At 40.8% G+C, this 23,998-nt stretch overlaps 1 protein-coding gene across 3 annotated transcripts in view; it reads right to left on the bottom strand.

The window, feature by feature from the left end:
- Positions 1–1,237: 1,237 nt before the first annotated feature.
- Positions 1,238–23,998, bottom strand: part of OCLN (occludin) — a 55,379-nt gene continuing 32,618 nt past the window's right edge. For all 3 annotated transcript variants that reach the window (XM_045446350.1, XM_045446340.1, XM_045446357.1), the window contains 5 exons: positions 16,017–16,162; positions 9,881–10,096; positions 6,234–6,405; positions 5,010–5,051; positions 1,238–3,085 (listed from right to left, as the gene is read on the bottom strand). In XM_045446350.1, the coding sequence (XP_045302306.1) occupies positions 2,984–3,085; positions 5,010–5,051; positions 6,234–6,405; positions 9,881–10,096; positions 16,017–16,162 (678 nt within the window). In that variant the 3' untranslated portion in view covers positions 1,238–2,983. The remainder of the gene's footprint in view (positions 3,086–5,009; positions 5,052–6,233; positions 6,406–9,880; positions 10,097–16,016; positions 16,163–23,998) is intronic.

Genomic DNA, 23,998 nt, shown 5'->3' with positions numbered 1-23,998 from the left:
TTATTTTTCTTTCCTGTAAAATGAGAATGAGAAATGATAACGTCAATAGAATGATATAAGGATTAAGTGATAATTTCACGTGTGTATACAATGTAACTTTTAGTATAAGTACCAATAGACTTAAATTTATTTCACAAAATAAAAGGCATATATGACAAAACTAACACTTGTCATTTCTTGGTGGTGGATATATGTGTTTAAGTTTACTCATTTTTGAGAGAGAGAGCGAGCAGGGAAGGGGCAGAGAGAGGGAGGGAGAGAGAGAATCCCAAGCAGGCTCCATACTATCAGCGTGGAGCCTGACGTCAGGCTCAAACCCACAAATCGTGAGATCACGACCTGAGCAGAAACCAAGAGTTGGATGCTTAACCAACTGAGCCACCCAGGCACCCTGGATATTTGTATTTTTCATTTTCTATACTTCTTTAAATTTTTCAAGATAAAGAGACATTAAAATATTGATTTTGCCTTTTATCACAGAATCACCTATGTAAGGGAATCACTGTATGCAATTAACCTTTACTAACGACCACATCCTTTCACAACAGAACGTATGGAATGTTCTTTATAGAAGACAGAAGCACACATAAGAATCTCAGGTCAGAGGGGCACCTGGATAGCTCAGTTCAGTGTTGCCTCTTGATTTCAGCTTAGGTCATGATCTCATGCCTTGAGGGTTCAAGCCTTATATCGGGTTCTGAAACTGACAGAGTGGAGCCTGCTTGAGATTCTCCCTCCCTCTCTCTCTCTCTCCCTCTCTCTGTCTCTCTCTCCCCTCCTCACCCATTCTCCCTCCCCCCACTCACACATGCTCTCTTTCATTAAAACAACAACAACAACAATTGGGGCGCCTGGGTGGCGCAGTCGGTTGGGCGTCCGACTTCAGCCAGGTCACGATCTCGCGGTCCGTGAGTTTGAGCCCCGCGTCAGGCTCTGGGCTGATGGCTCAGAGCCTGGAGCCTGTTTCCGATTCTGTGTCTCCCTCTCTCTCTGCCCCTCCCCCGTTCATGCTCTGTCTCTCTCTGTCCCAAAAATAAATAAACGTTGAAAAAAAAAAAAACAAAAAACAAACAAACAAACAAAAAAAAACTTAAAAAGAATCTCAGGTCAGACATGGAAGAGACTTCTGACATCTAACCTAAATCTCCTTTTTCCAAACTAGAAATATGCCTGGGTGCTTCTTTAAAGTTACATCCAGCTGGTTAATACCAAGCAGTCTTTAAGTACATTTGAAAAATGACTTTCTTGTTTTTTTATTTCAAAGTTCAACTTTATGACACAAGTTTACAATGGAAACTCATGCTATTTGGTTTTCTGCATTCAGGTGAACAGTACTATTTTGTCAGAACACTGGCAATTTTGCCACCTTCATAATCTAAGTACACGAACTTCCAAGAACAAAGAGATTTATATTTTAGCATGCATAAAAATGAGTTAAGTTCCTCAAAAGAGTCCTTACCATTTGGTGTGAATCCAAAAGGCATGAAAACTATAAACTACTACCTTTTGTAATAAGTATGTACAGCACATGGAAAATTAAGAATTTCTTCAATTTGAAGAAATGAACAATGTTATAAAAGAAACATTTTAAGGTTTATCTTTGGAAAATGATTCAGACTTGTGTATAATGTCTGAATTGCATACTAATGATTAAAGGTTATTCTTCCAAAATTTTCACAAAAACCACTCTAAACTCGGGGCGGGGGGATAAAAACAATCAACTTGGCTAGCTATATGCCCACTACTATCAGCTAATTTTACTTTACTAATAAAAATTTTAATTAAAAAAAAAGTGGTGAGACCAAGGGCACCATCTGAAATAATTTGATGTTTTGTTATATTGTGCTGTATTCTCAGACAAATCAGCCTTCTTATAACCGAAAGACTGGGAAATTCAGCAACCAGCACAGCAACCAATATAGTTTAATGCAATAAACTATATACTCAGATAAAACTGAGTGTAATTTTCCACATCTTCATATCAACAGCACGAATGATGTCAAACAAGTATATGAAAGAAAACACCAGGTTTAATACCTTATAAAATATGTACAGAACTTGAATATTCTCTTAAGATACAATCCAAGTCACAACCGAATTAGCTATGTAATCAGATATTCTGATATAATGAAAAAGCCTAGTTGGTTTAAAAAAAGGAAACAAACACACATGTAAACCATAAAAGATTTAAAAGAATTTTAAAATACACAACCAAATTCTAACCAGGTTTAAACTGTGATTTTTAAAAAGTGAATACCTGTATGTATTTATAATCTTTAAGTTTCACAATGTGTTATTTTTACATGATCTTTATTATCTGGATAGCACACAACAATGAAAAGCTCTTTTAACCACTTATACACAGAAAAAAAAAAAATGAATAGGGAGGTTGATAGAATGCACTAGCCACAGGAGCTAAGGGAAAGGCCAAGGAACTTTAATTAATGAAGTCAAGTCGTAAAACAGACTTAACCAAAACTATAAGCCAGGAAACAGGCAGATTCACTTCAGAGCCTTCACTGCAGGGACCCAGTCTCCCTACCTGAAAAGAAATGATTATAAATAACAGTTCTGAAGACAGATTTCTGGGAGGAATGGATGAGATCACCAATGTGAACCAGTGCGTGCACTTAGGTGTTAAGAAAACACTGCCTGAGTGTGCAAGTTCATAGCACAGTTCACCATGGGACCTGCTTTCAAGGTTTAAAAACCTCAACCTATAGTCAGTCCTTAATATAAGAGCCGAAGTTTAAAGTACAGAATCCTTAATAGGAGTGTTCAGCCCAGTTGATTATCAAAAGCTACTTATAAAATGCTTCAATACTGATGATATTAAACTGATGATAGTAAAGCCACCAAAAGTATGTAATGTGACAAAGGTTTGTCTTCCTGGGTTAGAATCCAGTCATTTTGCCTTCTGACAACATTGCAGAGATGTCAAATAACTTCTTAATCTCTCAAACAATGTGGTATCATCTGCCTTCTATGTCTTCTGTCTGTCATAATCTCCAACCATCTTCTTGATGTGCGACAATTTACTCTTCAACTGCTTGCAATAATTCCTCTTACTTTTGTAATCTGCAGACTTGGAGAGAAAAAAAAAAAAGCCAAGTAAACTTAACAAAATAAAAACAAGTTGTGTTAGCTGCTAGGAAGGCAGAGGTGAGCCAAAAAACCACAGAATGTTAGTCAAATGAAATTGTTGGGATGTTGAATAGAGTAATATGCAGTGATCTGGCAGTTTCTCTGACCATTCTGACCAAACAGGCAATGGATTCTTCATGCTTAGTCATATCTTGTGAGTTTTACAAAACATATACTAATTTCTAGTGATTTATAAAGTGACCCCAAAAATTGACTCACCTTTCTGCTAACACATCATCTAAAAAAAAATCAGTACCTGTTTCAGATTCTGTGTCTCCCTCTCTCTGACCCTCCCCCGTTCATGCTCTGTCTCTCTGTCTCAAAAATAAATAAACGTTAAAAAAAAGATTTTTTTTTTAAAATCAGTAAAACAGGGGTGCCTGGCTGGCTCAGTGGATGGAACATGTGACTCTTGGTCTCTGGGTTGTAGGTTCAAGCCCCATGTTGGGTGTAGAAATTACTTAAAAATAAATAAAATCCTTAAAAAAAAATCAGTACAACAAAAACTGGCGATATCAGTTGACTTGGAAAAGGAGGAATGGGTAAAGAGACAGGAAATTTTAGTATATATTCTTTCATTTTATTTTTTTATTTTTTATGTAATCTCTATACCCAACATGGGGCTTAAACTCACAACCCCGAGATCAAGAGTCATGTTCTACTGACTGAAATAGCCAGGCGCCCCACTATATAAAACTCTTGCATTTAAAATTACAATGTTTTGTGACTTCAAAAAATTTTAATATAAAATCCTTTAAAAACAAAGCTTTAAATCAAGAAAGATTAATAACGCCAAGTGTTTACAAGGATATGGAGCAAAAGGAATATGCACACTTCAGTGGGAATATAAACTGGCAATCCAGGAAAGCTGTTTGACACTATTTAAGCCAAGGTTAGACAGACAGACCCAATGACCCTGCAATTCCACTCCCAAATGTATCCTTAACATATGTGTGCAGATGTGCATACATTCAAAAATGTTTGAAGTTGCATTAATTATAAAAGCCATAATCTAGGAATAACCCAAAGGCTCACTAACGAAAGAATGGATGAATCAATTGTCTTTTATTTACCAAGTAAAAATAAATGAACCATAGCCACACACAAAAATATGAATGGGTATTCAAAAAGAGCAAAAGAAATTACACATGAAAAATATACACTATAGATGCCATTTACATCAAGTTCAAAATAAGCAAAACTCATTTATGATGTTAGAAATTAGGATGGTAGTTATCTGTGGGGAGAGTAAAAATTGGAGGGGAGTTCCAGAGGGGGTTGCCTAGGAAACTAGGAAATATATTTCTTCATCTGGGTGCCAGGTACAAAGGTATATGGTGGTTGGTGAAAATTTACCAAGTTGTGCACTCAGAATTTGTGCAAGTTTCTGTATGTATACTTCAACTTTAAAAAAAAAAAGCTTGGGGCACCTGGGTGGCTCAGTCGGTTGAGCATCCGACTTTGGCTCAGGTCATGATCTTGTGGTTTGTGGGTTCAAGCCCCACATCGGGCTCTGTGCAGACAGCTCAGAGCCTGGAGCCTGCTTCGGATTCTGTGTCTCCCTCTCTCTCTGCCCTTCCCCTGCTCGTGCTCTGTCTCTCTCTCTCTCTCTTTCTCTTTGTCTCAAAAATAAACAAACATTAAAAAAATAAAATAATCTTAAAAAATCAGTATTGGCTATAGTTGCAAACAACTGAAATTAAGGTCCTAACTTCTCAGGTACAGTTTTCACCTTGTAACGATAAGGCCTTTTGTCATAATCAGTGCTTGTGTGACTAGGTATTCACAGTCATTCCAAAGGTTAAATAAAAAACACATACTAGAAACATTCTCTCTGAAAGAATCTTACAATCTGGAATACTTACTCCCTTCACTTGCTTCAGTCTATTGTACTCATCAGCAGCAGCCTATCAAGGAGAAACACAATAGAATATGTTTAGGGGGGAATCTTCTCTTTCAAAAATGACATTCCTGATGTTATATTCTGGAGCTAAAACTGCCAACAATACCCCAAATACAGGAAATTAAAATAATGAAGTCTTTAGGTCCTTAAAGCTATTATTCATACAGTCAGCAAGAGAGCCTGGAGGAAGCCAGGACAGAGGAATTTAAGACCTATTCCTCACATTCCATTCCCATAGAGAGGTATAATGGTTCTGCTGCTTCTCATCACTCCCCATGCGGGTCCATGGGCCGTGCTGACCCCACAGAGATCTTCTGTCAAGTGTAGCTCTCATCTGGTTATACCCCGTTATGAAACTGGTCTGAGCTCCCAGTAACTACCCCGTGTGTGCATATTACATATATCATTAAGTGAACGTGTTATATTATACATAAATAATTTGAGCAACAAAATGAGGTAGTATTGGATTATAACCCAACGTATAAAATAGATATATCTATGAGTCAATACTGGTATAAGTGAATGATTAAGTAAATGGGAGGAAGTAACCAATTTCTCATGCACAAGAATTCCAAATAATTTGTGTAGGTACACGGTCTTTAAAGAGCTGGAACATAATTCTCCATTCCTTAGGTGTGATCTATGCATAGTGACTTCCTTCACTATGAAAGTATGGAAAGGGGGATTAAAAAGGAAAGAGTAACTTTCATGGACAAACGTAACCTCAGCCGGGGGGGGGGGGGGGGGGGGGGGGAGAGATAACTTTTAATCAAAGACGGTATGTGTCTAGGTGCACTTTTGCATGAAGGGGACATTTAAAACAAATATTTTGGTGACACTCAGGAGGCAGAATTTAAGGTAGTTTATCTTTCTGTACCCAACTCTGTAATGTTTAATAGTTTACAGAAAGAATGAACAGTGTTTTAAAATAGAAAAAATAATCCAGCTATTTTAAACAGGAAGGGATATATGTACATAGCCTTCTGTTTTCTATTTCTTACTTAACTACATTAGTACACTCTTCAATTTGGAAAGACTTTCATCTGAGACTGGACTTCAATTATTTCTCAATGAAATCAATTTAAAAATTACTAGCAAAATCTGAATCAACAATAGAAAGGATACTGTATCTTCATAAATTAGAATGACATCATATATAATATACAATTATCAGGTTTGAATGTACCATGTAGTCTTCACTGTCTTCTCTATAGTCATCCAACTCTTTATCCAGACGAGAAAGTTCTTTATTGATTTCATCAAGTTCTGCCTGTAAGCTCTTGTATTCCTGCAGGCCAGTGTCAAAACTTCTCTTGTAGAGTTGTCTTTGTTGATCTGAAGTGATAGGTGGATATTCCCTAAAAATTCAGTGAGAAAATGACTACTTTTGACTCCAGCAGACATAAAATCCAGTATTTCTTCAGCCAAGACAATAAAGCTGGTGGGATGTGAGAGTGACATTCTCCTGTTTTCTTTTTCTTGCTTATGAGAGGAAGGTGAGAAGCAAGTGAGTTCTTTTAAGAATGATTCTACTTAGGGGGCGCCTGGGTGGCGCAGTCGGTTGGGCGTCCGACTTCAGCCAGGTCACGATCTCGCGGTCCGTGAGTTCGAGCCCCGCGTCAGGCTCTGGGCTGATGGCTCGGAGCCTGGAGCCTGTTTCCGATTCTGTGTCTCTCTCTCTCTCTCTCTCTGCCCCTCCCCCGTTCATGCTCTGTCTCTCTCTGTCCCAAAAATAGATAGACGTTGAAAAAAAAAAAAAAAAAAAAAAAAAAAGAATGATTCTACTTAGAGGCGCTTTAATGGCTCAGTTGGTTAAGGGTCTGACTTCGGCTCAGGTCATGATCTCACGGTTCCTGAGTTCCAGCCCCCGCACTGAGCCTTCTGCTGTCAGCAAGGAGCCTGCTTCAGATCCTCTGTCTCCCTCTCTCTCTGCCCCTCCCTTGCCCGCACTCGCCCCCTGTCTCTCAAAAATAAACATTAAAAAATGTTAAGCGTCCGACTCTTGGTTTGGGCTCAGGTGATAATCTCATGGGTTGGGAGTTCGAGCTCAGCATCTGGCTCTGAGCTGACAGCATGGAACCTGCTCAGGATTTCTCTCCTCTCTCTCTCTCTGCCTCTCCTGTACGTGCACTCTCTCTCTCCCTCAATCAATAACCAAATAAACTTAAAAAAAAAAAAAAAAAAGAATGAATGATTATACTTCTACATCACTGGTTATGGTTTTAAAAATACTATGCTTAGGGGCACCTGGGTGACTCAGTTGGATGAGTGACGGACTCTTGATTTTGGCTCAGGTCATGATCTCACAGTTGCTGAGTTTGAGTCCCGCATTAGACTCTGTGCTGACAGTGCAGAGCCTGCCTGGCAATCTCTCTCTCTCTCCCTCTCTCTCCACTCCTCCCCTACTTGTGTTTTCTCTCTCTCTCAAAATACATAAACAAACTTAAAAAAAATTTAAACAGGGGCACCTGGGTGGCTCAGTTGGTTAAGCATCTGACTCTCGCTCACACACTCTGTCTCAAAAATAAATAAAAACATTAAAAAATTAAAAAAGAAAATACTATGCTTGGGGGTGTCCCTGGGTGCCTCAGTCAATTGAGCACCTGACTTGCTCTCAGCTCGGTCTTGATCTCAGGACTGTGCCTCATGTTGGGCTCTGCACTGGGTGTGAAGCCTACTTAGAAAAGAAATACTATGCTAATATAATTTTTAGAAATAAAATTGAAAATCATTTATGAAATTTGAGGTTCAAGTCATAGGAACTTATTTATTCTGAAAATACAACACCACGTGACAGTAGAATATGTCTAAAATCTTACTTTTTTTAAATGTTTATTTATTTTTTGAGACACAGAGCATGAGCAGGGGAGGGGTAGAGAGAGACAGAAACAAGAAACCGAAGCAGCCTAAAAGCTCCAAGCTGTCAGCACAGAGCCCGACGCGGGGCTCAAACTCATGAACCGTGAGATCATGACCTGAGCCGAAGTTGGACACTCATCCGACTGAGCCACCTGGGCACCCCTGAATTTAAAGTGGAAAACTGGGACACTGGAACACAAAGTGCGTTCCCATCACTACGGCAGCAGAAGAACTGGCTGGTAGCTGGTTGTTTTCTGCCACAGCTACAGTCTTCAGATTCTTTTTTCTTTTTCCAACTTAACTTGTTTTCCTCCACAGAAATGGCTTATTTTAAATCCTTTGATGGTAAGATCAGACATTAAAATGTACATGTACAAAAATGCATGCTCCTTGTACAAATAACCTGGCGATGCATGCAATTCTGTATCCCTTGTATCTCTCAAGAGACTAGCCATTCTTTACATTTCCGGGTGATGCTCTTCACTAATAATCCACTGAGGAAACACTCTGACTTGTTTCACATGATGTAGGAACTTCACAGCAATATGGAATTTCAGTTTTTACACCGAAATTGGCCTCCTATCTTCATTTTACAGAGGGGAGAAATTAAATGATTGCTCAAAAGAGAAACAAGAAAACAGTTTCTTAAAACTTTTCATTTAGGGGGCGCCTGGGTGGCTCAGTCGGTTAAGCCGCCGACTTTGGCTCAGGTCATGATCTCGCGGTCCGTGAGTTCAAGCCCCGCGTCGGGCTCTGTGCTGACAGCTCAGAGCCTGGGGCCTGTTTCAGATTCTGTGTCTCCCTCTCTCTGACCCTCCCCCGTTCATGCTCTGTCTCTCTCTGTCTCAAAAATAAATAAACGTTAAAAAAAAATAATAATTAAAAAAAACAAAACAAAAAAACAAAACTTTTCATTTAGATCTTCCATGAAACAGGTTAGGAAAGTATTTTATAGCCAGACGACTGAACGTGGCCAAGAACTCTTTTTTTGTTCTGTTTTGTTTTTTAAGTCCATCCATTTATTTTGAGAGAGAGAGAGAGAGAGAGAGAGAGAGAGAGCACGTGAGCAGGGGGAGGGGCAGACAGAGAGAGAGAGAGGAGAGAGAGAATCCCAAGCAAGGCTTGATCCCACAAACTATGAGATCGTGATCTGAGCCAAAATCAAGAGCCGGACACTCAACCTACTGAGCCCCCCAGGTGCCTCATGGCCAAGAACTCTTGTGGGAAGAAGGGAAGGTGTGGTATGAGAACCACCAGGGAGGCGATGTCAGGCTATGCTACACCACCCACCTCTCACAGCTCGAGAAGCAACGCTGTGACTGACCACCATCCAGACCACAAATGTTTCGATTCGTGTCCCATTTCTCAGGACACTTGGGCATAAAAAAGGGCTATACACCATCCATGAGGATAGTTAGTGATGATGAAGTATAACTAAACCACCAACACACAAAGGAACTTAACCACAACCTTGGCCAGAACACTAAATTGTTAACTTAATTGTTTACAAAACCGTTTGCCAAAGTCCTCTGGATTAAACTTTTAAAAGAATCTCTGGTCTCCCATGAAACCTTAACTTAAAAGTAAATGCCAAAACAAAGCCATAGCTCTGGTCTGGGAATTATATAATCAGTAACAAAAGTTGCTCCATACCTGTGTTTTACTTATTTGAAAGACCTTTCTTGGGTGACTACTGGTACAAGTAAGGAGTGAAGTTCATCAGTCATTTTGTGAAAGACACTGAGAGTGTTTCTAAGACGCAATGGAGCCAAACATATCCCCTCTACATCAATCTTTATTACAAAAAAGCACTAAAGAAAAGAACCTCCTGAAATACCATCTCCAGTCCTGGCTGTGCAGGAACGAAATCCTACCACCCAACTCCAATTTGGCAGGCAAAACCCCAAAGCTGACTGGCCCAGGCGACCCATCAGACAGATGTGCGAGTGGTTCCAACACGAGGTGACCCCGTACCTGATCCAGTCCTCCTCCAGCTCGTCGCAGGACTCGCCCCCGGTCGTGTAGTCTGTTTCATAGTGGTCCTGCTCCGGCCTCTTGGACCTTCCCGCCCTTCCTTTCGTAGGTGCCCTTTTTGAAGGCGTCTCAAAGTTACCACTGCCGCTGTAGCGAGGCTGCCTGAAGTCGTCCACCGGTGAAGTCACTGGAAGCTCCTGCACCACCTCAGGCACCCTAACAAAACAGCCATCGTTTTTCAGGGGTCATAGGTACACCACAGCTCTTTGCCAGCAAGTGCGCTGTAATCACAAGGAGCAGCCACAGTAAGCAGTAAGAGACATTTAAATGTAAGCGCATTCATTCACGTAAGCAGCTCATGTTCCCAACACAGAGCAGATCCCCAGTTTCCCGTGTTCAGTTTCGCACCAGCTCAGATCCTCTGAGACAGACCAGTAGCTTTAAGGTTCCGATGTAAGGGGAGCCCATGTGTAAACATTCCTAAGCAGGATGGATCTAAGATTGCACTTGAGGAAGCTCAGGCTGATCTGGAAGAGGTATTCACCCGACCTGTGCCAGGGACTTACTTCACAAAAGGCAGGCAGGAAAATAATGCTCAGGATTCTTTTCTACAGGTTCTTCCAGTTTCACCGAATGCTAAGCGGTCAAGAGAAATGCACGTACATATCTACTTTCAGAAACTGATTCTCAGAGGTAAGCATATTGTAATACTAATTTTAGACTCCTGTGTATCAACTTTCTTTTCAAGATACAATCTTGAAAAAACTAAAGAGACTAAAAATTTAAACAACTGCTGTGATAATCCTGCAGCCACGTAGACTGAATGGCCTGGAAGTGTTACCATTAGACTTATTTTCCCAATTCCATCAGTTTTGGGTTTTTTCTTTAATGCTTATTTATTGTGAGAGAGAATGCACACGTGCAAGAGTGGAGGAGGAGCAGAAAGAGAATCCCAAGCAGGATCCAAGCTGTCAGCACAGAGCCCAACGAAGGGCTCGATCCCACGAACCGTGAGATCGTCACCTGAGCCAAAATCACGAGTCTGAAACTTAACCAACTGAGCCACCCAGGCGCCCCCCACATTGGAATTTTAAGTGCAAATGTTTGTGCCGCAAGCATAAACATGAAGCCAAACGTGGAATAAAACACCAAGAGCTGTGGCAACAGTAAAGCACTTCTGAGTAACAGCAATGCGAAACTTAACTTTCCCTGATAGCAAAGCTAAAGAAGGTCAAGAAGAACAATGAAAGAACACAAAGGTCATGCCTGAGACTTTCCACCATCGGCCTGCTATTCAAATCAACTAGTAAAAATGTCTTAAGACTTTTGTTTTTTTATTGCTTTTCCACTTACAGAAACTATAATTTTTTTTTTTTAACATTTATTTTTGAGACAGAGAGGGAGAGGGAGAGAGAGAGAGAGATGGAGAGAGACAGAGAGTGAATGTGTGTGTGTGTGTGGGGGGGGGGGGTGTGGGGGGTGGGTAAGGGGCAGAGAGAGAGGGAGACACAGAATCCGAAGCAGGCTCCAGGCTCTGAGCTGTCAGCACAGAGCCCAACACGGGGCTCAAACCCACAAACCATGAGATCATGACCTGAGCCGAAGTTGGACACTTAACTGACTGAGCCACCCAGGCACCTTGACAGAAACTATAATCTTGAGCTTTATCTATGAGGTGTACTCTATTTTCTAGGTGATCCAGAACTGCTTGATTCTAACTGCTGTCAAAATCTTCAGATTTTTTTAAATGTTTATTTTGAGAGAGTCAGAGTGTGTGTGCATGTGAATGCATGCACAAGTGGGAGAGGGGCAGAGAGAAAAGGAGAGAGAATCCCAAGCAGGCTCCAAGCTGTCAGCACAGAACCTGACACGGGGCTCAATCTTACAAACCGTGAGATCATGACCTCAACTGAAACCAAGAGTCAGACACTTAACCGATTGAGCCGCCCAGGTGCCCCAAAGTCTTCAGATTTCTAATCACACTTAGTAATTTCTTGTAGAATCCTAAAGCTTTGGGATGTGTGTGCATAGTTGGGGGTGGTGGGGTGATTTATTCCTTCTGTTGGAATGTATTCAGGTTCCTGAGGCTTAGGGTACTATATTAACGCTACATCTAAAGGAGGGAAAATGTGACTTTCTCCATGAGTCAATGAGTAACAAGTTCCTAGACACTCTGCCAAAACTGCCTGGTATTATGCTCCTCGTTTTGGGAATGCAGAAGGCTTATTTGAGGGAGTGGGGACTAGAGGAGGAGAAAACTAAAAAGCAAAACAAATTAGAAAAGAACAAAACCTAAAACATTAAAATGGGCATCCTCTCATAATTGTATTGAATACTTATATTATAAATCCGACTTTGGGAGCTTTCCACCTCCCATTCTCCTACATACTTTGAAACTCTAGAGGATAACTTACTTGATATGGCATAAAACCTAAAAACAAAATGCTTAGCAAATATATATAAATTCAAGAGTTAGGGAATTTTTGTACTGCCAATAATCTTTGAGCCTACTTTTATTTCTTTTTTATTTCTTTTATTTTTTAAGTTTATTTCCAGAGGGAGAGAGAGCACAAGCAGGGGAGAAGCAGAGAGAGAGAGAGGAAGAGAGGCTCTGCACTGTCAGCACAGAGCCTGATGTGGGGCTAGAACTCACAAACTATGAGATCATAACCTGAGCTGAAATCAAGAGTCAGATGCTTAGGGATGCCTAGGTGGCTCAGTCAGTTGAGCGTCCGACTTCAGTTGAGGACATGATCTCACAGTTTGAGTTCAAGCCACACGCCGGGCTGCTGACAGCTCAGAGCCTGGAGCCTGCTTCGGATTCTGTGTCTCCCTCTCTCTGTGCCCCTCCCTGACTCACACTCTGTCTCTCCCTCTCTCTCTCTCAAAAATAAATAAACATTAAAAAAAGAAAGAAAGAGTCAGATACTTAACCAACTGAGCCACTCAGGTGCCCTTGAACCCACTTTTAGACACAAATCCTGTTAGGTCATAATCTGCATACCCCAGAAGAGGCAACCAACTGTATACTTTCCCTGGTATCCAACTCAGTATCCAAGTCCAGAAGCTCACCCTTTTGTATTCTCTTTTTTATTCATTTGTTTTATTCACACACACACACACACACACACACACACCCTCTCACATGCATTTGGTGTTCCTATCTTGTCCTGACTCTCAGTGTAGCTACTGTGCACTGTCTTCTGTCCCTGATAGATCGCAACCTCCATGACAACAAGGATTTGCTATTCCAGGGGCAGCTACCCTACTATGTACCTGGCAGGTGTTCAGGATCATTAATGAATTGAAAACACCTTCACAAGAATTCTGATGACACCCAGTATCAGCGAGGGAAGAGACAATGCATGATCAACATCAGTGTCCTATGAGCACAATGTCCATGATGTACATGGTACTTCAGAACTGTCACCATTATCGGGGGGGAATATCTAAGCCTTGTCCATCAGAGAACTCCATCTCCCTGGCCTCAGGAAAGACAATGATCCAAAAAGGGCTAATCAAGAATCTTTCAACAGGTTGTATATGTAAGCTTTGGAAGAGGGCATTCCATTTTCCAAATCCTATGCTGAAAGTTCAGTTAGCGTAGCCTGGAAAATGTGGATGACCATTCTGCTCTACCGACAATAAAGCCCACAGAACAACAGGAGCCTTGCTAGCCTCGGAGTTTCTAGATCATGCCATTCTCTTTTTCTTTTTTCTTTTTTGATGTTTATTTATGTTTTGAGAGAGGGAGAGGGACAGGGTGCAAGTGGGGGAGGGGCAGAGAGAGAAGGAGACACAGAATCTGAAGAAGGCTCTGAAATTGGACGCTCAACCGACTGAGCCACCCAGGAGCCCCTATGCTTGTATTTTTTTAAAGGAAAATATAAGTAATGTACGTTTTGGCCAGCATATTTATTTTAAAATACCCTCTGGAAGATTATATAAAAGAAACTGGTAACACCAGCTGCTCCTAGGAAGAGGAACTAGATAGCTGGAGACAAAAGCTATCCTTCTGTCCATTTAAGATTTTACATTACAAAGGTACTGGCTTATTCAAGAATTAAGCTAAGATTTTTCAATGGTTCCAAATGAACTTGTGAAAATATATTGGTTTTCATGAAAAGACAGCATGTGGAATGCTATGTAACCATTCAGGCTTTACAATTAGAGACACAGCTGGCCACAAGATGCATTATAAATATTTCTCATGTATGCACAGAAGTCATGCAACTCCTAGCCTGAAACTTTTAAAAGGACTGTGTCTCTACCGGGTATATCCTTTCCCCTCACAGCCTCAAGTGCTTTGGATTTGTGTCAAAATCCACACAGGAGAAGAGAGAAAATGCTTCTCCTCCAAATCATTCACAACTGATAGCAACAGGAGGGTCAATTGTGAAGACCAAAACAAAATATGTGTCGAGGGTAAGGCCAACTGACAGTGTGTTTCCGACATTCCACTCCAGGGTAATAATAAAACCTACTGTCTCAAACTGAGTCCATAATTAACTCAGCTGCTGGTGTCACCTTAGGGGGTTCTAGGCACCCAAACTACCGCATACTCAGGGTCGATCTCTATATAAACTGGCCCATTAAAAGGAGGTGGGACAGGGAGCAGTGGATAAAACTTTGAAAGTTTTCCAGCAGATACACCTTTAACGTAAAACAATCAAAGCAATTAAAGGAAAGGTGGTTTTTTTTGTTTGTTTTTTTTCAGTCTACAAAAGAATTTGGAGTTCTAGAATTACATATATAAGAAGATGGGGCGCCTGGCTGGCTTGGTCCGTGGAGCATGCAACTCAGTCTTGGGGTTATGAGTTTGAGTCTCACGCTGGGTGTAGAGAATACTTAAAAATAAAATCTTTAGGGGCGCCTGGGTGGCTCAATTGGTTAAGCGGCCGACTTCGGCTCAGGTCATGATCTCGCGGTCCGTGAGTTCGAGCCCCGCATCAGGCTCTGTGCTGACAGCTCAGAGCCTGGAGCCTGTTTCAGATTCTGTGTCTTCCCCTCTCTGACCCTCCCCTGTTCATGCTCTGTCTCTCCCTGTCTTAAAAATAAATAAAACGTTAAAAAAATAAATAAATAAATAAATAAATAAATAAATAAAATAAAATCTTTAGGGGTGCCTGGGTGGCTCAGTTGGTTAAGTGTCCAACTTTGGCTCAAGTCATCATCTTGCGGTTCCTGAGTTCGAGCCCCACATGGGGTGCTGTGCTGACAGCTCAGAGTCTGGAGCCTGCTTGGGATTCTTTGTCTCCCTCGGTCTGCCCCTCCCACATTCTCATTCTGTCTCTCTCTCAAAAAATGAATAAACATTAAAAAAAAATCTTAAAAAAAAAAGAAGAAGAGCAATTTATCATCCCCTGGCAAAAATCACATCCAGTCAGTAACAGTCTCTCCAAACCCCCTCCTTCACTAGTCATTAGGATGAATTAGAATCAGGCTTTAGGGTAAACTAAAACCACCATGGAGATACCATTTCAGTAACCATAATGGCAGCTACTCTGGGCCAGAAACTCACTGTGAGGTTTTTTACGCTACTTGTAACTCTAAACGTGGAGGCCTCATCAGTTTCACATCCCCCAGGACATGAAGGATCTAGCACAGCAAGTGAGATCTCAGAATTCCTGAATTCAAACAAGGTCTGCTCCTTTAATAAAAATGTATGTGGCTAAGGGTAGATCAACCAGCAATCTTCCCTTTCCATTAAATGAGCTCTAACAGTGACAGGCAAGGAGAGACACAACCACACACAGTTCCACTATCAGTAACGTCCTTGACCCTCACCTCAACCTCAAAACCAGAATCAGAAAGAGAACCATGTTTTTAGAGTGGAAAAAAACCCAACTTACCCTTTCTCTATTAAACCAACGAGAGAAAAAAAAAAAAGCACTTTCAGCTTAGATGGGGAAAAAGACCCCACCAACTCACAGCCCCTCTCCCCTCATCTCCCAAGTAGCTGCAAGCCTCCACCAACAAGGCCAACATCAGTCTCCAGTCTTTGGGAAAGTGTTTTTCTGTTTTGTGTTGTTTGTTTTTTAAGGCAAATGGCACAACAAGAACTGATTTATCAACACCAGCCAATATTCATTTTTGTTTAGACTCATTCTACCTGAAGAAGGAAGCTGCTACTTACGGTGTTGATTTATAGGAAGACTCTGGATATGACCTCCTGTCATTCACTTTACCGTTGGAGGAGTAGGCCATGGGGCTGTCCACTCTTTCCACATAGTCAGAAGGGGGAGGAGGCATGTCTTGTGTGCCAGCAGAAATATTTTTAACCTACAGAAACAAACCCAAGAGATACAATTATCATTGAGCCTGCAATTTAAAGGGGAAAGAAATGTAAGAAAAATATCAGATATAAAATTACCTAATACTTATTGGGCTAATTAAATACTATTAACCTGTAATGACTACCTTGTTAGTGTAAACAATCAAATCAGTATTGTTACCAACACACAAAGGATGCCAATTCGTTAGTTTAACAAGTCCAGAATGAATTACAAAGAAGGAAAAAAAATCACAATGACCTGACTCTTATCCTGATGTGATTAGGCAGAATCATTATCCGTGGTAATTGTTCCACCCCACATTAGAAAAATTAATCTCATCTTTTTAAGTTTATTTATTTATTTTTGTGAGACAGAGAGCATGCTCATGCACAAAGTAGGGGCAGAAAGACAGAATCCCAAGCAGGTTCCACACTGTGAGCGTGGAACCTGATGCACAGGGCTCGAACCCTCAAACTAGGAGATAAGGACCTGACTGAAATCAAGAGTGTGATGCTTAACTGACTGAGCCACCCAGATGCCCCTAATTTCATTTTTTCTAGGCTAGGTCTGGGTTAGGCAAGAATTTTCATTTCTAACAAGTTCTAAGGTAATGTTTATGCTGTAGTCTGGGCACAACACTTGGAAAACCACTAATATAGGACAAAAGACACTGGATCTTTTTTTTTTTTTTTTTATTAATGTTTATTTATTTTTGAGACAGAGAGAGACAGAGCATGAACGGGGGAGGGTCAGAGAGAGAGGGAGACACAGAATTTGAAACGGACTCCAGGCTGTGAGCTGTCAGCACAGAGCCCAACGCGGGGCGCGAACTCACAGGCTGCAAGATCATGACCTGAGCCGAAGTCGGATGCTTAACCGACTGAGCCAGCCAGGCGCCCCAAAAGACACTGGATCTCTTAACCCATCCACACTAAATATGTAATGTTAAAACCACAGAAGAAATTAAGAAGCTTAAACTGATGATTTCTGCTATAGTTCTTTTGTTTGTTTTTTTAATCTTTATTTTTGAGAGAGAGAGAGACACAGACACACACACGTACACACATACACACACAGAATCCAAAGCAGGCTCCAGGGTTTGAACTGTCAGAACAGAGCCCGACGCAGGGCTCGAACTCACGAACTAAGAGATCATGACCAGAGCCAAAGTCGGATGCTTAATGAACTGAGCCACCCAGGTGCACCAGGTGTAATAAGAGATTTATATTCCTTTAACATACATTCTCAATGCCTCTATTCTTTTTTTTTTTTTTTTTTAATTTTTTTTTTTTTCAACGTTTATTTATTTTTGGGACAGAGAGAGACAGAGCATGAACGGGGGAGGGGCAGAGAGAGAGGGAGACACAGAATCGGAAACAGGCTCCAGGCTCTGAGCCATCAGCCCAGAGCCTGACGCGGGGCTCAAACTCACGGACCGCGAGATCGTGACCTGGCTGAAGTCGGACGCTTAACCGACTGTGCCACCCAGGCGCCCCACAATGCCTCTATTCTTAATAGCCTACACAGTAGAGTCCACGATCACTGCCTTCCTTCTGTACTTTACTACCTATTCCATTCTGACGTGTAAGTGAATTTGTCCCAGAAGGTAACGCACATTGAGATTATGCACTGTTAACGTGAAAGATTTCCCAAAGGATCTGTCGGAGAAAAATTTAAATATCAGTAAGCATTGCCAATTAGATTCACAACATTTTTTACAAAGTTTACTTATTTATTAGTTTTTTAGTAATCTCTATATCCAGCATGGGGCTTGAACTCATAACCCTGAGATCAAGAGTCACATGCTCGTCTGACTGAACCAGCTAGATGCCCCTAGATTCCCAATATTGACTGTTGGAGTTCAGGTGGTAGATCCAACACTTTCTATTTCATTTCCAATCTTTAAGTTGTTATATATTACTCTGCAAATAATAACTGAGAAACCCAGGTAAGTCACTTAGTTGTTACAAAGTAATAGAAATAAGGTGTGGGAAAAATTAAAAGTAACTCCACAAAAATTAGTAATGTGAAAAAGAGCAACTTTTCAAAAATAAGGAGGAAATTACTGGTTTAGCTTGGTAATGAAAACAATGACATGAGATTAACTTGGGCTCACTCTAGATCTGCCAACGACAAGTTCTAGAAAGTCTGTCTCTTTTCTTCAAGAAATAGGGAAACTACCACTTTTATTCAACATAGTACTAGAAGTCGTAGCGGCAGCAGACAAGAAAAAGAAGTAAAAGGCATTCACATTGGTAAGAAGTAAACTTTCACTATTCAAAGGTGACATGATTGTACATATAGAAAACCCTAAAGACTCCACCAAAATACTACTAGAATAAATGAATCCAGTAAAGTTGCAAGATACAAAATCATTATAGAGAAATCTGTGGCATTTCTTTTTCTTTTTTTAAACACTCCTTTTTAAAAAAAAAAAAAGTTTATTTTGAGAGACAGAGCAAGCAAGTGAGCAGGAGGGATGGAGACAGAGGGAGAAAGAGAAAATCCCAAGCAGGCTCCACACTGTCAGTGCAGAACTCGATGTGGGGCTTGAACTCACAAACCATGAGATCATGACCTGAGCTGAAACCAAGAGTCAGACGCTTAACAAACTGAACTACCCAGCCACCCATGTTGCATTTCTATGCACTAATAATAAAGTAGCAGAAAGAGAAATTAAGAAAACATTCCCATTTATAATTGCACCAACAGGTATAAAAAATACCTAAGGAATAAATTTAACCCAAGAGGTCAAAGACCTGTACTCCAAAAACCATAAAAAAATTGATGAAAGAAATTGAAGATGACACAAACAAATGGAAAGATGTTACATGCTCATGGATCAGAAGAACCAATATTGTTAAAATGTCCATACTACTCAAAGCAATCTATAGATGTAATGCAATCCCTACCAAAATATCAACAGCGTTGTTCACAGAACTAAAATAATACCAAAATTTGTATGGAAACAACACAAAGACTCCCAACAGTCAAAACAGTTTTGAGAAAGAAGAAAGCTGGAGGTGTCACAATTCCAGATTACAAAATATACTAAAAAGCTGAAGTAATCAAAATAGTACAGTACTGGCACCAAAACAGACACATAGATCAATCGAACAGAACAGAGAGTCCAGAAACAAACCCAAACTTATATGGTCAATTAATCTACGACAAAGGAGGCCAAAATATGCAATGGGGAAAACACAGTCTCTTCAACAAATGCCACTGGGAAAACTGGACAGCTACGTGCCAAAGAATGAAACTGGGCCACTTTCTTACAACATACACTAAAATAAACTCAAATGGCCTAAAGACCCAATTGTGAGACCATAAAACTCCCAGAAGAAAACATAGGCAGTCATCTCTTAGGCATCAGCCACGAAAACATTTTTCTAGATATATTTCCTGAGGTAAGACAAACAAAAGCAAAAATAAACTACTGGGACTACACCAAAATAGAAAGCTTTTGGACAACAAAGGAAACAATTAACAAAACAAAAAGGCAACCTACTGAATTGGAGATTTTTGCAAATGATATATCCAATAAGGGATTAATATCCAAAATATATAAAGAACTTACACAACTCAACATCAAGTAAAACCAAATAATCTGATTAAAAAATGGGTCGAGGACCTGTTAAGCATTTTTCCCAAAAAGACAAACAGATGGCCAAAAGACACATGAAAAGAGGTTCAACATCACAAATCATCAGGGAGATGCAAATCAAAACCAAAATGAGGTATCTCCTTACACCTGTCAGAATGGCTAAAATAAAAAAGAAGTAATAAAAAGACAAAACACCAAAAAATAATAACAAAAAGATAAGAAATTGGCGAAGATGTGGAGAAATAGGAACTCTTGTGCACTACAGGAGAGAATACAAACCGATGTATCCTCTTTGAAAAACAGCATGGAGGTTCCTCAAAGAATTAAAAACAGAAAGGCCATATGATCCAGGAAGTCCACTAGTGGCTATTTGCTCAACAAAAATAAAAACACTAATTTGAAAAGATACATACACCTCTACGTTTACTGCAGCATTATTTACAATAGCCAAGACACGGAAGCAACCAAAATCTCCACTGACAGATGAACAGGTAAAGAAGATGTGACATATATGCACAATGGAATAATATTACTCTGCCATAAAAAAGAATGAGACCTGGCCATTTGCAACGACATGAATGGACTTGATGTTACACTACGTGAAATAAGTCAGATAAAGAGAAATACCTTATCATTTCACTCATATATGGAATTTAAGAAACAAAACAGAGAAAAAAGACAGAAAAACAGGCTCTTAAATACAGAGAACTTCCGGTTGCTAGACGGGAGGTGGTTGGGGGGATAAGTACATTCAAGAGGAATAAGGGGTACAAACTTCCAGTTACAAAATAAGTCACAAAGATGAAAAACACAGCATAGAGGGTATAGTTAATAAGACTGGAAAAATCTTGCTTGGTGACAAATGGTGATTTCACATCATGAGGAGCATGGAGTCAAGTGCAAAACTGTTGAATCATTATGTTGTACAATGTAACACTGTATGTTAATTATACTTTAAGAAAAAAAGAAACTCGGGGTGGGGGGAGAAACTACCTACTTCATAACATTCTTTTGACAATCAAATCGGATGACAAGGTCTCATATTTGGCACAGTACCTTGATGAGCATTGTAAAAACTCACAAGATGCTGGATTCTGAAATTAAAGCTACTGGATCTAAACAAAGAATTTTTGTAAGTGTTTGAAGGTGACAGCAGACTTTTAGTGGGATTATTTTGCTATTATAAATCCTTGCAATTAGGTTCAGCATCAAGACAGTGTATTTCCCTGAAACACACACACTTTACGCTTTGTTTTCCATTACGCATAGCATCAAAACATGACCTCCTCCTTTCCTACCAAGGAAAGGTATGTGTTATTGCACCACTTTATATGAGGTATTCTTTTTTTAAAGTTTATTCATTTTTGAGAGAGACAGACAGTGTGAGTGGAGAGGGATAGAGAGAGAAGGGGAGAGAGAATCCTAAGCAAGCTCTATGCTGTCAGCGCAGAGCCTGATGCAGAGCTCGAACTCACGAAACCACGAGATCATGACCTGAGCAGAAACCAAGATGCGGATGCTTAACCAAATGAGCCACCCAGGCACCCCAGAACACAAGGTATTCTTGATTGTTTAAAGAAAAGAATGGAATTATTTTCTTCTGAAAGTGGAGTCTGTCTGCAACGGGGAAACCAGTGGGTAGGTTGCAAGGGAGTGTGCTTAGATGTCACCACAGCAGGGACAGGGACAGGTGGGAACCACTCTTGGCTCCCACTGAATTCCCTAGGACTTGACACCATCAGCAAAGCTTCACAGGCACATGTGTTGCCAAGTCAAAGGTCTATTCTTATTCTGGACACTCCATCAGAATTTAAAACGACCTCCTTTTCTTAAAAACCCATTTAACCCTTTTCCAGGTTTTCCCCCTTTACAACCTGAACGGAGACTGCAAAGCTCTACTGACTCTGACAAAGCCGAAACCAAAACTTTATTAAAAAAAAAAAAGGGGCGCCTGGGTGGCGCAGTCGGTTAAGCGTCCGACTTCAGCCAGGTCACGATCTCGCGGTCTGTGAGTTCGAGCCCCGCGTCAGGCTCTGGGCTGATGGCTCGGAGCCTGGAGCCTGTTTCCGATTCTGTGTCTCCCTCTCTCTCTGCCCCTCCCCCGTTCATGCTGTATCTCTCTCTGTCCCAAAAATAAATAAAACGTTGGGAAAAAAAAAAAAAAAAAAAAAGATGCCTGGGTGTCCTCGTAAACTTCTTACAGCCTGGAATGGAATGTCCTTCCCCTTTCTTTGCCAGCTAATCCTTAATTGGGCTTCAAGTCTTGGCTCACTACTCCCTGTAAGCTTTGCACACATGTCTCTGCTGGGAGAGGCACCCACCTGTCCTCCTAGCTCCCTGAACACCTGTGCACACAAGCCTCCCACCAGAGCACTCGTGCACTGCGGAACAACTGCCCCCACACAGTATGATGCCTTGCTCCCATGGTCTCTAACTCCACGGGGCAGCGCGCTTTCTTAAAGCCACCGCTGCCTGCCTGCTTACAATGTGCCAAACAATGAACTGACAGATGGTTTAGTAGGCTCGGCCTTACAGGTAACTACTATTTTTCCCTTTTTAGAAATGAGGAAACTATGACAACTTTCCCAAGGACCTACACCTAGTAAATGGTCATGTGGGACTTAAATACACCACTCACGTGAAAGCCTGTGACAATCCACCATCGCAACCTGGGCAGCCTCCTACCTTCCCCTTCGGGTTTCCAGAGCCCAGCACGGTACCTGGCACAAATCAGGAGCCCAGAGTTGTTGCCTAAAGGTTACCTTATTTATTACTGCTGTACTTCTACACTGTGTATATTTGAACGTCTTATCAAATGGAGCTGCTCTGAGCTGACCTTTATCACTTAGAGTCAGCAGAACTGGACTAGCCTGACCAACTTCACCCTCCAGCACAGGGCTCCCATTTCTTAAACCTTTTTTTTTTTTACACACATGCACAAAAAATTCCAAGGCAGCGCGCTTGTTTTGCCAGAACACATATTCAAGTTAGAACAATGGAGGGAAGATTAATTATTAATATGGCCGCTGCAAGAAGGGCATGCAAATTTATGATGCATTGCAGATTAAAAAAAAAATCCCTAGCCAGGCCCAAAGATGAATAAGCAGCAGTCTTTGTCTTTAAAAAGGAGCTTAAGAATCTAGAGGCTGAGGTGAAATGTATTTGTAAAAACAAGGAGTAAGGTATTTGTTTCCTGTTTATACTTCATTTTTCCCAAAGAAGCTAAAATACTGCGTTCCTCATACTACCGATGACAAGTGAGTATAAACCTGCTGCTTTCAAAGGACACAAGGGGGGAAGCCCCAGTAGGGCCTGACCAGGTGATAGTGATTTACACAAGGAGTCTTCAGCCTGTGTTCCTGGGGTGAGCAAATGGATTTCTGAGCTTCACTGTATTACGGACAGGGTGCCCAGCCCACCCACAAAACCTGATGATGTGGCTTGCTTTTTTTTTTTTTTAATGTTTTATTTATTTTTAAGGGGGTGGGGGGAGAAGGGCAGAGAGAGGGACAGAAGACCTGAAGCAGGCTCTGCACTGACAGCAGCAAGCCCGATTTGGGGCTTGAACTCACAAATGGTGAGATCATGACCTGGGCCGAAGATGCTCAATGGACTGAGCCACCCAGGCGCCCCTAGCTAAAGTTCTTTAAAACAAGCAAACAAAACCAATCATTCTAATGACTGTAGTAAATTTTTAAAGCTTTAGAACCAGAGAAAAATGAGGCTTAATGCTATAGAGCAAACGGTGAACAATTTTCCTCCAATAACTTAAGAAAAGCTCTGTCTCCCTCTCTCTTCCTCCACTCATGCTGTCTCTGTCTCTCAAAAATAAAATAAAACATTTTTAAAAAATTAAAAAAAAAAAAAAAAAAAGAAAAGGGGCGCCTGGGTGGCTCAGTCGGTTGGGTGTCCGACTTCAGCTCAGGTCATGATCTCACAGCTCATGAGTTCGAGTCCCGCGTCAGGCTCTGTGCCGACAGCTCGGAGCCTGGAGCCTGCTTCGGATTCTGTGTCTCCCTCTCTCTCTGCTCTTCCCCCACTCATGCTGTCTCTCTGTCTCCCAAAAATAAGACATTTTTTAAAAATTCAAAAAAACAAAAGGAAAAGCTCTAAGAAATTAGGGTCAAAAGAAAGCGGAGTGAAACGTTAAGTAAGTAAAATTTGTCTTTTATTTTTTTTTTTTAATTTTTTTCAACGTTTATTTATTTTTGGGACAGAGAGAGACAGAGCATGAAT

This window comes from Leopardus geoffroyi, chromosome A1 (assembly GCF_018350155.1).
Source record: "Leopardus geoffroyi isolate Oge1 chromosome A1, O.geoffroyi_Oge1_pat1.0, whole genome shotgun sequence".
Lineage (NCBI taxonomy): Eukaryota > Metazoa > Chordata > Mammalia > Carnivora > Felidae > Leopardus > Leopardus geoffroyi.
This window is presented reverse-complemented; position numbering and strand designations above follow the sequence as displayed.